At 35.4% G+C, this 16,507-nt stretch overlaps 2 protein-coding genes across 2 annotated transcripts; both read right to left on the bottom strand.

The window, feature by feature from the left end:
* Positions 1 to 37: 37 nt before the first annotated feature.
* LOC124456494 (WW domain-binding protein 11-like) lies at positions 38 to 9,201 on the bottom strand. The gene is made up of 15 exons (XM_047006920.1): positions 8,974 to 9,201; positions 8,871 to 8,902; positions 8,286 to 8,379; positions 7,481 to 7,578; positions 5,828 to 5,865; positions 5,575 to 5,627; positions 4,498 to 4,523; positions 4,366 to 4,423; positions 3,778 to 3,829; positions 3,028 to 3,176; positions 2,240 to 2,353; positions 1,982 to 2,112; positions 1,226 to 1,421; positions 935 to 1,159; positions 38 to 358 (listed from the first exon to the last, which is right to left on the bottom strand). The coding sequence occupies exons 1-15, from the start codon at positions 9,035 to 9,037 to the stop codon at positions 90 to 92; spliced, it is 1,599 nt and encodes a 532-aa protein (XP_046862876.1). The 5' UTR covers positions 9,038 to 9,201; the 3' UTR covers positions 38 to 89.
* Positions 9,202 to 10,099: 898 nt separating this feature from the next.
* On the bottom strand, positions 10,100 to 16,507 carry LOC124456433 (BAI1-associated protein 3-like). Its single transcript, XM_047006879.1, has 17 exons — positions 16,488 to 16,507; positions 16,219 to 16,342; positions 16,085 to 16,153; positions 15,644 to 15,718; positions 15,463 to 15,567; positions 14,860 to 15,075; positions 14,635 to 14,703; positions 14,252 to 14,331; positions 14,113 to 14,179; positions 13,825 to 13,866; positions 12,871 to 12,942; positions 12,340 to 12,423; positions 12,031 to 12,109; positions 11,921 to 11,959; positions 11,723 to 11,846; positions 11,252 to 11,465; positions 10,100 to 10,589 (listed from the first exon to the last, which is right to left on the bottom strand). Exons 1-17 carry the CDS (start codon positions 16,505 to 16,507, stop codon positions 10,557 to 10,559), a joined length of 1,512 nt encoding a protein of 503 aa, XP_046862835.1. The 3' UTR covers positions 10,100 to 10,556.

The raw sequence follows: 16,507 nt of genomic DNA, 5'->3' as shown, positions 1-16,507 counted from the left end.
TTAGAGAAGACACAGAAGAGCAGTTTTAGTCCCAAAGTAAAGTTTGCAGCAAAATGTTTATAAAATTTTATTCTAATAAGACGGACTATTTACAACAAGACTTCCATTTCTTTCATAAATTGTGCGTACGCATCGTCTTTAGTGGGTGCATGAACCACTTGACCAAGAGGAACCGACGCTCCGGTTGTTGAAGGAGTTCGAAATGTTTCTTCGGCAATTGCAGTCTTGACTTTCTGTTTATTAGTCTTCGGTTGCTCGCGTTTTACTCGTAACGTAACCGGAACCAGTCGGGTTAGTTCAGCTTGAGTATTTCGTAGTTGAGGCTTCGCGCTTATGATAGCTTCTCCTTTTGGATCATCTACATGAAAACAATGTTAATACAGCAGAAAGTCTTTTTTAATGTGATAACAAGCACGAACATCATTTATACTCTGTATTTTTAACATGTCTCAATTAATCGTCGATTCTCTGTTGTTCATTCATCACTACCTACACTGACACGCGTTATCTTATTTCTTATATATTTTAGTTAGTGTAAAGACTGTTCTTGTTCTCTGTTGTTCATTCATCACTACCTATACTGACACACGTTATCTTACTTCTTATATATTTTAGATAGTGTAAAGACGGTTCTCGTTCTCTGTAGTTCATTCATCACTACCTACACTGACACACGTTATCTAATTTCTTATATATTTTAGTTAGTGTAAAGACTGTACTTGTCCTCTGTTGTTCATTCATCACTACCTACACTGATACACGTTATCTTATTTCTTATATATTTTAGTTAGTGTAAAGACTGTTCTTGTTCTCTGTTCATTCATCACTACCTACACACACTACTGTAAGAAACATCCTTTATCCTCTATATCGTGGTAAAGACTTCATCTCCGTGCTTCAAAAACTCATTGAAGTGATGTAACAATTTACTAACTTGTTTCTGAACTTGAAGCTGCTGGTTTTATCACGGAAGGCGGAGCTGAAAGAACAGCACCAGGAGGTGGCATCGGAGGTCTGGTAGGAGGTAGGTTCATAAGACCTGGAGGAGGGTGCCTAGGGGGCAGAGGCATCATAGGGCGTTGCCCAGGAGGCATAGGTCCACGCACACCAGGGGGTAAGCCAGGAGGAGGACGAGGGGGCATTCCACGTGGTGGCATACCTTAATAAAAACATCAGGGTGACAAAATATTGTACCATTGTACCCCTCCTTTATAAAATTACATACCAGATGGCATTCCCGGGGGTCGACCAGGTGGTGGTCCAGGTGGCATCATTCTCATCATAGGTCGTTGGTTGAAGTTCATCAAATGAGCTGGACGAGGTTGTCTTGGTAAACCGGGAGGAGGACCGGGGGGAACCATACCTGATTGTGGTGGTGCAGGTGGATTTGAAGGTCTTTCTTGACTTTTTTCTTCTAGTTCCTGTATGAAGAAGATGTGAAGAAAAAATGCCAAAATTGTGCACTGTAGCAGCGCTAACACAACAATAAGGATCCAAAGATAGTGCGTTGATAAAGCACCAAAACACCTAGAAAGTATCTAAATATGGCGCACTAGATAAACGACAAAACAGCTAAAAAGAACCAATAACCGAGAGCCCAAACTACTAGATATCTGACTCTGCCGAAATTCTATAGTCACGAGTGAGTCAAGCCGCCATCTTGAAAGGTGGCAAAACTGACAATATTTACGACTAATATCTGCTTTTCCTGAGTTGATATACAGCTGCATAGTTGATAGTCTAGGTTTGATTTATAGAATGTTTTATAGGATTGGTTTTTTAAACTTTCGTTTAGCTCTAATTCGATTTTGAGTTTTGCTATTTGCCACCTTTCAAGATGGCGTCCTTGTCTCACCTGGGCACGGTATTTTGACATCTAGTAGAATGGGTTCTGAAGGACACTAGTATAGGACTAAAACAGCTAAAAAGTACCCAAACATGATGCACTAAATACGCAAGCACCAAAACATTGTTCACCCACTTGTTCGTCGTTCTTTGCTTGTCCAGCCAACATCAACAATCGATCTTGAAGAGACTTTGCCTCCTTCCTATTTTCCCCGCCAACGTTATCATCTTTCTCACTGTCAAACCGTACATGTCTTTCACTTTTTCCTAAAGATTTGAATGTCAAACAGTAAATATCCAATCACGTGCGCAGTCACATGAATGTTTAAAGCCAATCACGAGTTGTTTAAAATACAAACATAATAACGAAAATAAAGCATCGTCACTTAAATACCTTCAATTGTTTTTTCTTCCTTTTCCTCTTCACCGGGGGGTGCAAGATATTCTTCATCAGTGTCCATACCTTCGCTTTCTCCTGTGCTTGCATCATCATCGTCTTGTGTCGAAGCTAAAATCGATCAAACAACAGAGATTGTAGCATTACCATTATGTGCAATAGTTTGGCGCAAACTTTCAGTAGCCATCACCCGGAATAAATAGAAACTTTATGTCTATCAAGGGGGAGTGGAAGCCACACCTTTTTCTAGAGCATTATATAAACGGTAATTTTGTATACATGTACATATTTATAGTATTAAACTAACTGAAAGGCTACCTGTCACTAAAATTTGAACTCAGCAATTTAACTAGTCCCAAACCTCCAACGCACGGCTCAAAGAAATTTCACTTCGATAACAAGCTAAGATGCAGGATGTTAAACGCTGGACACGCGTGCTTGGGGATAAAATTTGGCTTCATGCAAAAACTGGTATGTTCCTCAAAGGAAGAATTTCAGTTGTATATTTAGTTCAATGTTATTGCGCAGGAATTGCTTTGCTTACTCAGTGCTGTGTAACTTTACTCATACTAACATTTTTTTACCAGATTTGGATGAATCAACTTAAACACTCCCTCTGTCCCAAACTTTGTAACTATAAAAATCAGGTGGGAGAGTCTAAGATCATCATATCACCAAATCTGCTAAAAAATGTTGCATATATAATCACACGGACGCAATGTTATATTTTGTTGTTAATCTTATATACTCTTTTCCATCCATCAAAAGAGCAATAACTCGCTTACCCTGACCAACTTGCTGCTTTCCATCAGCAGGAATGTATTTGACATTGTTGAAACGGAACGCCTCTTTTGGTGGTGGACCGGGAGGGGGACCAGGAGGTGCAAGGTTTGGGGGGAGGGTGGAAGGGGGACCTGGTGGTATTATCTGGAATCTATACCAATAAGGAAAATAATTCAGACGGTAGAAGAGACAAAAGCGTAAAACGCTGATAATTTGAGAGTTCAAAGGCTGTGAAAAGATAATCTATCGCAGACAAACGTTTATGGCTGTCACACAAAGTTTAAAGGAAACTATAAATGTCACTCGATACATCGTTGTTCCTCATTGTACTCAGGATTCGCACAATGCTAAGGTGATGAAATTAAAACACTTGAATTGCACACAAAGCACAACTATGTAAAGTAAGAAAACATTAAAACATCAAAATCAACACAAAAAAATTTTCTAATGAATCGAGAGCGTGTTTTCTATGGCATGTAAGCTGCTATGTTGACATGTCACTTCAAAATTCTGACATTACTCCTTCCTGTACACGACTCACTTTTTTTTGCAATATTGGATTAAGATACAATGTCAACTCTATTTTTCAAAGGAACGTACGTAGTAAGATGATATAATCACAAAAGTCGATCAAAAACAATTGAATTCGAGCAAATTTCAATAAATTCCAGTAAGGCCTTGAATTTTTCAATTTTAATTTAAAAGCATTCAAGTCTTGTACGAATCCTATGTACAACGTTGCACCAACTCACCCTCCATATGGTTGTGTTCCAGGTAATGGTATATTTCCTGGAGAGAGCGCACCTTAGGAAATGGAAAAATATATTTAACATTGAATGATAAATAAATACATACGTAGCCCAACACTAACTAAGATCTGTTATAGTTTCATTTTGATTGTTCGTTAATGGGAGACAAGGGTACAGTAAAACTAGATAACTGTCAGGGATGTTTTTCTTTCATTAGCCTTAGGATGTATCTACATATTCGCACATGATAAAACTATATCAGAGCACCTCTTCAAGCAAAAACATTATTCGCGATGTTGAATTTAGGTGTGATGTCTGACGTAGCAGTGAAAAAAGTTTTTAATTTGGTCAAATAAATGCATTTTTATAGCGATTTGAAGTGGGCAAAAAATGCTCTTTTTGATGGATCTTGTACAGTATCAGACTGAAAGCCTGGAACAACTTATTTTTGTGACGTCATGTAGGGAGTGGTCAACACGTCAATACAAAATATATACGTATAAGAACTTCCTTGGATGATAGTGAAGACATTTATAAAATACTTCTACAAAATTAAGCAACTTCATAAGTTGAAAGAGATTTTGCTCTTACCAACAGGTGTAGGAATGGCCTCTGGCATAGGTATGTCTGCTATGGCAAAACCATCACTCTGAAATGAAGGATCGATACATTAAAGAAGGCAAATAAAGAAAAATATCAGTGATAAATGAAAATCAGAAGCACCTTGGTAGAACTTTTAAGGTTATCTTCTAGAATGAGACAAAAAATGTTAACTATCAGTTAAAAAGGTGAGGGAGGGAGGGAGGGAGGGAGGGAGGGAGGGAGGGGAAGGTGGAGGTGGAGGGCGATCGATGTGTACACTTGTCTCAACATGTGTCAGTCATGTAATTCTGAGCAAGATGGCCTTTTAATGCTTTCTTTTCTTGACAAAAGGACAGTCACTAAACGACCACACGCCAGTTAAAATAAAAATAAAATTTGTCAAGACGACACAATTTATCCATACTTCATAAGCATTCAGGAATGACGAGTTTTTCAGAATATAATAAAATAAAGATAAAGTGAAGTAGCTATTAAGCAATACAACAAAAACAAAAGTCAACAGATTTGTCACAGAGTAAAACCATAAAGTGTTAATACATACAATTACTCGTAATTGGTGGTAAAGTTGAGCAAAAGGTGACAGGGTATGAGGATTTAATTTTTTTCCTCGCGTGAAACACGAAATATCTCGTTGTCATTAAACACAGCAGAAGTTAAACCCAAAAATCAAACATCTGGTAAAATATCTGCAAATCCTAATTTCTACTCGTCATCAAATCTAATACACACGGCATTTAGCCTAGGAAAGTTTTGTCAAAACCCCAAAACCGTCAAATTCTAAAACGGTAAAACCGATTTTCAACGTTAATTTTTCCTATAGTTGTTTAAGGAATACTTTGGGCTCACTCCGTATGTCGTTTTCAAAATTTCAACAACGACAAAAATCCAGCTGAAGGAGTTCTTACCTTAACTAACAACAATATTCATAGTAATGTTGCAAAATTGAGGGAGCACAACGTTTGATAGATGAATTAAATAATGAAGGTTTTTCCTGTTTTTGTAAACGGCAAACCGATAAACGTCGCTTTCAAACAAAACGGAGAAAAACGGAAAAACAGGTAAATCACCCAGTCCTTAAACGGATCCAACACTTCCCCAGATCTTTGTTTATTGAGACATGAAATTTTGGAAAAATAAAATCTAAATTTTTGATCAAAACAAACGAAGTGAATCCTGCCAAATATATTACATTCTTACCATAAGCATTTATCATTAGCTTAGCACGTCTTTTCTCTGATTCAGCTAGAACTCTATGAAAACAACATGTAATACATCATTAAAAAATAAACAAGAAAAACTTGGGATGCTAGATGATAGAGAAGGATAAAAAATTCTAAAACCTTGGTATCCAAGTAGATACTTGAAAAAACTTAAAATTTCAGACCATGCTGAAGCCCCTCCCGGGCTATCAATGGCACAGAACATAAAAATATTGTATAAAGATGTGAACCTTTTTATTTCAATAACTCGAGCAGGATCATCTCGTTCCTAAAGAAAACATGATCAAAATTTACATTATAAAGGAGAGACAACAATAAAATATTTCAAAGTCTTGATAACTTGAAACTATAAAACGTATTTTTCAAATCAATTACTTACATAGACAGACAACAGATTACTTACATAGACAGACAACAGATTACTTACATAGAGAGACAACAGACTACTTACATAGACAGACAACACATTACTTACATCGACAGACAACAGATTACTTACATCGACAGACAACAGATTACTTACATAGACAGACAACAGATTACTTACATAGACAGACAACAGATTACTTACATAGACAGACAACAGACTACTTACATAGACAGACAACAGATTACTTACATCGACAGACAACAGATTACTTACATCGACAGACAACAGATTATTTACAGACAACAGATTACTTACATCAACAGATTACTTACATAGACAGACAACAGATTACTTACATAGACAGACAACAGATTTACATCATGACAGACAACAAATTACTTACAACAACAGATTACTTACATAGACAGACAACAGATTACTTACATCAACAGATTACTTACATAGACAGACAACAGATTACATCGACAGACAACAGATTACTTACATCGACAGACAACAGATTACTTACCGACAGATAACAGATTACCATCGACAGACAACAGATTACTTACATCGACAGACAACAGATTACTTACATAGACAGACAACAGATTACTTACATAGACAGACAACAAATTACTTACATAGACAGACAACAGATTACTTACATAGACCAACAACAGATTCCTTACATCGACAGACAACAGATTACTTACATCGACAGATAACAGATTACTCACGACAGACAACAGATTACTTACATACAGACAACAGATTACTTACAGATCACAGACAACAGATTACTTACATCGACAGATTACTTACATAGACAGACAACAGATTACTTGACAGATAACAGATTACTTACATCGACAGACAACAGATTACTTACATAGACAGACAACAGATTACTTACATAGACAGACAACAGATTACTTATATAGACAGACAACAGATTACCCATCAACAGACAACAGATTACTTACACGACAGACAACAGATTACTTATATAGACAGACAACAGATTACTTACATCAACAGACAACAGATTACTTACATCGACAGACAACAGATTACTTACATCGACATATAACAGATTACTTACATCGACAGACAACAGATTACTTACATAGACAGACAACAGATTACTTACATCGACAGACAACAGATTACTTACATAGACAGACAACAGATTACTTACATCGACAGACAACAGATTACTTACATAGACAGACAACAGATTACTTACATCGACAGATAACAGATTACTTACATCGACAGACAACAGATTACTTACATAGACAGACAACAGATTACTTACATAGACAGACAACAGATTACTTACATAGACAGACAACAGATTACTTACATCGACAGACAACAGATTACTTACATCGACAGACAACAGATTACTTATATAGACAGACAACAGATTACTTACATCAACAGACAACAGATTACTTACATCGACAGACAACAGATTACTTACATAGACAGACAACAGATTACTTACATAGACAGACAACAACCGATCAAGTGTTTCTCTTAATTTCCTTTTCTTCTCTTTGATTGCTTTATCATTTGGCAAAGGAACAGGACCATTCTGAATTTCTAAGTGAAAAACAAATCACTAGTTATCTTTTAAGTTACATAATGAAACAGTTGATATTAATTGATAAATTTGTTGTTATGCTATCAAATCAAAAATACACCATATTTTAACTTGATACCTGTTGAGAGTTATTTGTCAAACCTAATATTCGATAGTATAACTACAATAGCTTGTGAATTTAGTCTCAAAAAACAATGAGCAATTTTTTTGACAAAAGTGTTTCTTTAGAGATATAATCAAATCGATATTACGTTATTTATTATATAGCGCTAATTGCTAAATTAATATTTTTAAACGTGAACAAATTCATATGATTTATGACAGTATTTTTCGTCACTGATTTTTGCACATCGTTTGAAAAAGTGATGTGCAATTGTTTTCATTTTAGCTAAAACGATGTGCAAATTGCACATTGCACACCGTTAATTCGTACATTGCAGACATACATACATAAGATATATGCCATTAACTCAGCACACACCAAGTGCAATATACTAAGGTTACTCCCTCATGGATAGATTTTTATTGGAATTAATCTTTATTGGGCATTTTAAACGTAGGGTGGACAAATTACCTTTGTTTCTCCCCCTGGCTGAGTGACCAATCAATGGTATAGAGTGCTGACACTTTAACTAATAATCTGATACTACCAATTTACCATCACACTCACACTAGAGTAAAACATTGGAAAATTTTATTCACTGACCTAGTTCATCAAGTTTTTCAATTTCCTCCAAAATCTGATTTGGGTCTTTTCCCTTTAAAACATGTTCTCGGACCATCTTTCGTTGTTTCTTGTTCTGATATTCAAATAAATAGAATTACAATAGCTAGCGTCCTGAGTTAGGATTGCCAAAAATAAAAATTACATGGAGACAAGCTAAATTTCCAAGGGAAACTCAATAATTATATGACAAGAATGCAAATTATTAAAAAATTTGCAAATTGTAGCAGAATATTCTTTTTGTCTATTTTTGTGATACAAACCTACAACAATAGGAATATAATAACAGGATATGTGACATGTGTAAACTACTGCTGAATTTAACGAACCAGACTGGATAGTTTGTAGTGTGCACCAGAGATCTTGAGTGCACAACTTTGAGAAAACAACACTTTAATGCACGCATTTCGAATCTCGTGTGCGCAGTTCACAAATTTTCTAGTCTGGGCTACAAACATTATGTAGAAATTTGCCTTCCTTTTATACTAAATTCAATTAAATGGCTATATTGATAACTTAAGAGTTGCATTTTTTGTGTGATGATGTAGCCATTAAGGAAGTTCTAACCTTTTTAAGTTCTTTCTTTCTTGCTTCCTTTCCTATGAAACATTTAATTGTTAGCCGAGCTGACTTTATCAAATTGTGCAAATTTCAGAAATAATGAACTTACTGGCTTGGTCTGTAGGATTCATAAATTTACCACTTTTTGTGGTATTCACAGATCGACGACCCATGTTTTTATTATCCTCTAGGCCCAAACCAGATAATAAACCATGCACAAGACGTGCTTATGTGATTTTTTGGTTAAATTAAAAAAATATGTGACAACAGATTTGAATTTGAAGTAGAAGCATAAATTCAAAATGGCGTCCACTATCATACACATTACTCATTCCCATCGACTGAAATGATGTGGAACATATTTAACATAAATAGTTAACAGTGCTCGATGCCCGAGAGCAGAGCGTAAATATATGTAGTGATGTTGAAAAAATCACGAAAACTAGTAGAAATCTCTGTAGTTTTCGTGATTTTTTCCAACATTACTACATAGTTAGAGGTATCAGATTATTGTGGATGTGTAAATGTGATGTGATGTATTGTTAGTGTGAACTATATATATATATATAAGTTTGAAAATTGGTAATCCTGGCATTTAATACATAAAAGATAAAAGTTTCTCCGGATTTTAAATGACTTTTTATTGAGCTATATATATATTTATGTACAAAGTGTATATACAATGTGCTCTCCCCGGCTATCACCATAGTGCAATGGTGACTCTTGGATTTAATCTCCTCAGGGCTTATAAAGCTGAGCTCAATAAAAATCATTTAAAATGCGGAGAAACTTTTATCTTTTATATATATATATATATATAGTTCACACTAATTTGATTACAAAATGTATATATGTATGTAGTGATGCTGAAAAAAAATCACGAAGTTTACCGATAAATCCCGACAAGCCTGTTTCGTGATTGTTCACTCTTCGGGGGATTTGCGCTCTGCTCTCGGGCATCGAGCACTGTTTTATACGGGAGAATCATCAAATTTAAATTTCCTATATACAAAGTGTATATACAAGGTGCTCGCCTATAATTCTTGTTAACTTCTTTATTAGTCTGAAGAGGTCTTGAGTCAAGACGAAACGTCACTATTTTAATAAATTTCACACAACCAAATTGTTTATGGCTATGTTCAAAATTATTTGTTGGGCTCTAATATTTATATTGAGAATCCGTTTCTCGCCAGGCACTTCATTGGCAACAATTATCGATAAACTTAGGAAGTGAATGCGTAGAATAGTATTTTATTAACAATAAATAAATTAGCAAAAATTTTTACACAACCACTTAGCACATGTAGATAAAGACATCGTCCTTTAAATTAAGTGACTTCATTAAATTATTTACAACAATGGCTATTTTTTTATAACTTCCACCAATATCATTCTGATGGATGCTACAGAATGAAGGAAACTAATCACAAAAGAGCAATACGAAAAAAATAGAACTACCTACAATAAATTATGGACGGAAGTAAATTTTCAGCAAAACATTTACGTTATGAATGAAAAAAAAAGAGCCCAGAAGTATCCCAACATTCATTTCGACAGTCTGCCCTTTCAACTGTTCTTGTCTGAACATTTTTCCAGTTTGCAAGTTACACGCAAGTTAAGGAGTTTTCCCTTTTGCTTTATTCCGTACGAGTAAAAGTTTTTGGTAAATATCTTGTCTTTCTTTCACGAATTTCATCGCCAATTCGTCGCTTCTTGCTTCCAAAACTAGACGAAAAGAACATGAAAATAGTTTTGACAGGTATAGAACAATGCTACTGGCTTAACCTATTTTTTACAATGCTATGGCGTAGCTCAACAAAATACACAGCATGTACCGATCAACAAACAGGTTATTCGCTGTATTCAGTATTCGCCGGCACTGACAGGTACAGAAAAAGTGCGAATACAACAAAAATCACTAACCCCTCTACCCCAAGCTACACTCCAGATCAATTAACTATTATTTTCATACATTTTACAATCAGTCTTTCTACACATGCCGTCTTTTGGTTCAACACATCAACCGTACACATAGGCAGCCCATAACTATGGATTTTCTTAATAAAGATGAAATAATATTCGTATCTTTCTCCTGGGTAACTTGATGACTTCAACAATTTGTCTCGCATTGATCGATCAGCCTCACGCAACGTTAGTGTGACGTGTAGTGTTATCAGTTTAATAATTACAGCATCAAGTTACTTAGGAGTAAGAAAGGTTAATTATTTCACATTTATTAAGAAAAACCCGTAGTTATGGGCTGCCTATGCTGTAAGATAGTCGAAGGTGGTTTCAACAACATTTTGAGCGATGAAAATTATCACAATCTGGCGAATATCGCTAAATAGCAGCCATTGGTGATAACAACAAGTCCCTGTTTCACTTACTTTCAAAATATTTCCCTTCAGGGTGGGGTGAATGACGGGCAATAAGACTTGTTCAAAAGCAGCGAAAGTGTTCGGGATTTTGGTCTCGAGGCCTGGGACATCATTGAGTGATGCAAACACCTGACCAGCCACGTCATCTGTCAGAACGTTATTATTAATTACGGTCAATTGAACGTGGGCACCATGCTGCTTACATGACTCAGCCGAAACGGAGCTGGTAAAAGAATACATCATAAATTGAGTATGTCAATTTTGTCCAAGCTATTGAAGAGGCTTGCCAGCATTTTTAGGTGTTTTTGAAAAAAAAGGACAAGAAGTTTTAGCACAAACACTACAAGTACATCGTAAAGACTATTTGTTATTGTGTCTAAGGAAAATGTGATATGAGAGCGCGGAAGGGATAGAGAATATGATCACGTGATGCAGGAATTACCCCCAGCAATGGTGTCAAAAGCAATGTTCTGAACTTACTATTGAAACTTCGCATCAAACAGTGGAAAAAGCGTTTTCCATTGTACGGCAGTCCTTTCCACTGTTGCCATGGGAAAGAGATGACGTGGAGCAAGTGTCAACCTAACATACGGATCACTGAAACCTGAAAAGGGTATATAATGCTGACCATCCACAACAAACCACTTAACAATAAATAAATTTTCAAAATCATTTTACCATTTGAGTCTAATGCAGGTAAATTTCTACCATTCAACACTACAAAAAAAGCACATAATGCCAAATACTTTCTCCTTTTATGCGATGAAAATATAATCAACAAAACATACGTTCAATGTGGAGATTTTCATTTCTAGAATCGTAAAACATTTTCAGCGCCAGTTCTCCTAAATCACGCGGTTTTTCCAACTACAAAACACGAAACATGAGATTTCCAGTCTTTCAACTGATTTTAAACCACAACATGTTCCTCAAACAGCCCAGTTTTGGTCAAGCTGTGTAAATTTAGAAATCTGTTGTTTTCGCAGTGAGCGAACAGAGAAAATTTAAGAGAAGGATATGAGTATATAAGCACTATGTTTCTCATATACAGAATTTCAACTGATTGATAAGTGCATCAAAAAATCAGCCAAACAAACCATTTCGATCATTTTCTCAGCATAGTATTCTTCTATGAGTCTCTCCGATGTAAACTGACGAATACCAAGATCGTCAAGGAGTTCCTGCACAAAAATAAAATAAGGGTAAACATCATTTTCAAAATAAATTTGCCCAGTGAACGTAATATTATTTTACTAGATTTTGTCAGATGAGCATACACTCTCCCACCTACTTTATATAGTTGCAAAATTCTGAACAGGGGAAGTGTTTAAGCTCATTCGATCTAATCTGCTAAAAAATTTTCCCTATATGGTCACACTACCTATGATCCACTGATGCAGGAATGTAGCACTCATTAAGTACAGTTAATTAAAGAACTAAGCCACTAAGGTGTTTTATCGAATACATAAAAAAAAAGTAAAATAAAGTCAATTGTCAGAACTCCAGTCAAGCTGTGAAAACAGTCAACCTGGAGACTTCCCCACCAAATATGCCTAAGGGGCGCCGTGTTATTCCGCTGAGCAACTGCATAGAAGGCAAAACGAAAGCAAACAGCGAAAAAGCAACACCTGTAATTCGTCATTTATCATGTTCTCACTTGGTATACCGAAGCCATCGACGCCAAAAAAATTAGTTAGAACCTGAAAAACAAATATGTAAAAAAGTTATCAAATAGAAAATGAAAATAATTTATTTGTACGAGATCTGGAAAACTAGAAACTACGTACTGTCACATTCTCTACATTACAGTATGCAGCAAAACAAAATAAGTCTTTTGTGAGTAGTTTCAACAAGCAAATTTTATTTTTGTTCAAAAAAAGCAACGAAGTTATCGTTCCAGCTGTATCTTGGACTCAGTGATGCAAGCAGACTAATTCCACTGAGTTGTATTAAGACATTTCTACCTTCAGGGGCAGGTTGTACCAAGCCTGGATAGCGTTATCCATTGGATAGCAATTTTTTAAAACTTTTATAAAACCCTTTAACAAGCAAAAAATATAAGATTTGAATTGATAAATCACTGAATTAAAATATTGTTTTGAAGGTTACAAAATTTCTTTGTCGTATGAAAAATACAAACACCTAAAAAGGTGTTTGCATTTATAAAACTTATAAAAATATAAGTTTCAAACTTATAAATATATAACTTTGAAAATTTTTGCTATCCAATGGATAACGCTATCCAGGCTTCGTGCAACCGGCCCCAGTTCTTTATACAACTCAATGACTAATTCCTTTCTATCTTCTTCCTGTTTCGTTTTTCAAAACCAAATCGTAAACACGTCAGTTGACGTGAGAAATTCTGTATGCGTGAGTGCTGGGAAAAGTATTGAACATCGTACATGTTTTTTCATTTAGGTCATAAAACAGCAGAAAAGAAATAGTTCTTCTATTTTAAAATTATTATTGTTTACTTCGCTCAAAGGTTATTATATTTGGTAATGTCGCAAGGAATGCGATTTTTTTGAAGAAAATAAGATTTTTTACTCTCGAGTCGAACATTTTCTACAAAACAATAATACCTTTATGACTTTTTTCGTTCGTTGATAGAAATTTGGCGATCTCTAGATATGAAAATACATTGATAACGTAATCGTACACACAGACAACCAAGTAATGTTCTTGTTTTAAGCAAATTGGACAAATTTGGAAACAAAGATAATATAAAATATAGAAAAAAAGAACTGGACTTGAGCTTCACCTCTCAATTAACACCCTCACTGTCAAACCTCGAAGCGCCACTTCCCACCCTTCCATTAATGATAGTAACACCATTGCTCTTTCCATAATTCAATATCTTAAGCGCTCACCCCTTTATCATTTTTGATGGTATTGACAACAATCGTTACGAGTCCATTCCAAAGATTAAGCAACGTCCTGCAAGATGAAGCAGTTGCTTAAAGATTTAAGCTAAATCAAAAGATTTATAAGTCATTGCAATACACGTGCCTTTCAAAAACAGGACGAACAAAAGTCTCGTAAAATGTTCTCAATGATTTTTCAAGGTATGCGAGTAACGGATCCATTGCCTGCATTTAAAAAAGATCCTTGTAAATTATAAGCAATCTATTCAACAATGACTCAGTTGATATAACTGAAGCAATTAAACAGTGAACCAGTCAACCACCACACAAAACTTGACTACAACTGAAGCATTTGAACAGTGAACCAGTCAACCACTAAACAAAACTTGACTACAACTGAAGCAATTAAACAGTGGAAAATAGCCGGAGCTCCGGCCTCAGGCCTCCGGAACTCCGGTGCACAGCATTAGTGCCCGCCACTAACTCCACACAATACAAATTGGAAACTAAACTTTAATAAATACTTACATCGGCAATCTCAATGTCTTCGTTGCTGCTCACGAGTTCGGAAATAAATCTTTTCAAGTCTATGGACATCTGATAAATGAAATAAACAGAGCGTACACAAAATGCTCCACGCCAGTGAAAGCTATATAAAGGTAGAAGTCCATTGCTCTCAAAATTCCCCAGAGAAGTATAACAACAAACGCCAAAACATCCTTTCATATGCTAAAAAAACAGAACGCCTCGAACCTTCATTACAATATGATCAATCATTTCGTCCATTTTATTGAACAGAACTTCTTGTGTGTTTTCGGATAACTGTATCAAAGTGAGTTCGGATTCCGTTGCCGTCTCATTGTCATGCGCAAGTCTCATGTCTCTGATGACACTGTGCCAGTTTAAGTGCCTATCAAGCTCTGTCAGCCATTTTTGAGTGTAGGGCACATTATTTATTGTGATGCATAACTACAAAAATATAAAAGAGTTCCCCAATATACATCATTGCTTGAATTTATCAACATCATTTTTCAGAATATTTTCGACACTAGTTAAATTAATTTTCAGTTTATACAGTTCACTCAGGGAAAGTGATTTGGCGTTAATAATAGCTGGAGATTTCAACGTTTAGATGGCATTTACTGTGAAATATGTCGCCTTTAAATGTTTGCAGTAGCTACAAAACAGCTAAGGTAGCCTTAATACATTTGGCAGTAGTTTCAGTTGAGGATTTACATAATGTTCTTCATAGCGTAGGTCCACATTCACGGCAAAAGTTGAATGTAGAGATCAATTATGAACAACATACAAAAAAGTCGTCTTCAAAGTGTATTCTTTCCTTTAACCAAAACTTACCGATTTGCTTACACCAAAATAGGAAGGATAATCGCTGTAATAGTTGTTGGCTTTCAATTTATTTCCCAATTCCTCAGCGTAATGTCGAGCTGCTTCGCATATATCCTGAAGACAAAAACATAATCTCATCTGTTGACTTTGGTAGATATTTTTTCACAATGATTTAATCTAGTTAACTTACTTCGCTTATTTTCATGACAAAAAGATACCTTTCTTTGCCATCAGGCCATTGTAATCTCTTCCAAATTTCACACAGCTACAAAATGACGATGAAGAGAAAAAACAAGTCATTAAGACAAAAAATTGAACCCAATTTTAACATAAGATCACTGCTGATGAAGACACTAGACTTGAGTATGTGAGGATTCAGGCTTCAACCTCAGTTCACCTCAGAAGAAGCCATTAGATTAAAGCGTTCAATGACACAAGTTTTAGCATGAGAACTCAAGTTTCCATAAAAGATCACTCCAGATGAAGACACTAGATTGGAGTATATAAAGACTGAATTTTCAACATCAGATCACTCCTAATGAAGACTGGAGTATATAACGACTCAAGTTTCAACATCAGATAGCTCATGATGAAGATACTAGACTGGAGCATATAAGGACTCCAACTGTACCTTATGAAAACAAGAAGTGACGGTAACAGCAGAATTTGAATACTGTACACTTGAATCCACGGCAACCATCTAAAATATTATTGACGTTTTAAAATCATTTTCAAAATTAAATGCTGATCAAAAATGGCCCAAACCTTATCAATTTCCACAGCATTCGTTACTCGAGCCAGAGCTTTTTCACGAGCCACGCGAAACCAATATTCTATGAACTTCTTAAACCAAACATGGCTGTTGTCGAAGGCAAATACTTCATTCACCCTGATGATAAAGATAATGTTCAAATAAAAAACAACTTTCCACCTCTCGACAAATAACAAATAAGAAACTTTTATTATCGCATGTAAAATATACTAAGGAAACAAAACAATTGACGATTTTGACAAATAATTGAATTCTTGGCTACATTTTTGGCATGCCAAGCAT

This window comes from Xenia sp. Carnegie-2017, unplaced genomic scaffold (genome assembly GCF_021976095.1).
Source record: "Xenia sp. Carnegie-2017 unplaced genomic scaffold, XeniaSp_v1 HiC_scaffold_5, whole genome shotgun sequence".
Taxonomy (NCBI): Eukaryota; Metazoa; Cnidaria; class Anthozoa; order Malacalcyonacea; family Xeniidae; genus Xenia; species Xenia sp. Carnegie-2017.
This window is presented reverse-complemented; position numbering and strand designations above follow the sequence as displayed.

Coding starts and splice junctions, on each gene's coding strand:
- LOC124456494 (XM_047006920.1), bottom strand. CDS start 9,037: ATGGGTCGTCGATCTGTGAATACCACAAAAAGTGGTAAATTTATGAAT. Junction 4,524..5,574: donor GCTAATGATAAATGCTTATG/GTAAGAATGTAA, acceptor GTCTCATTCTAG/AAGATAACCTTAAAAGTTCT. Junction 3,830..4,365: donor GGCCATTCCTACACCTGTTG/GTAAGAGCAAAA, acceptor CCATTTCCTAAG/GTGCGCTCTCTCCAGGAAAT.
- LOC124456433 (XM_047006879.1), bottom strand. CDS start 16,507: ATGCTTGGCATGCCAAAAAT. Junction 15,568..15,643: donor TTGTCATGAAAATAAGCGAA/GTAAGTTAACTA, acceptor TTTTGTCTTCAG/GATATATGCGAAGCAGCTCG. Junction 11,960..12,030: donor TGAAAATCTCCACATTGAAC/GTATGTTTTGTT, acceptor CTTTTTTTGTAG/TGTTGAATGGTAGAAATTTA.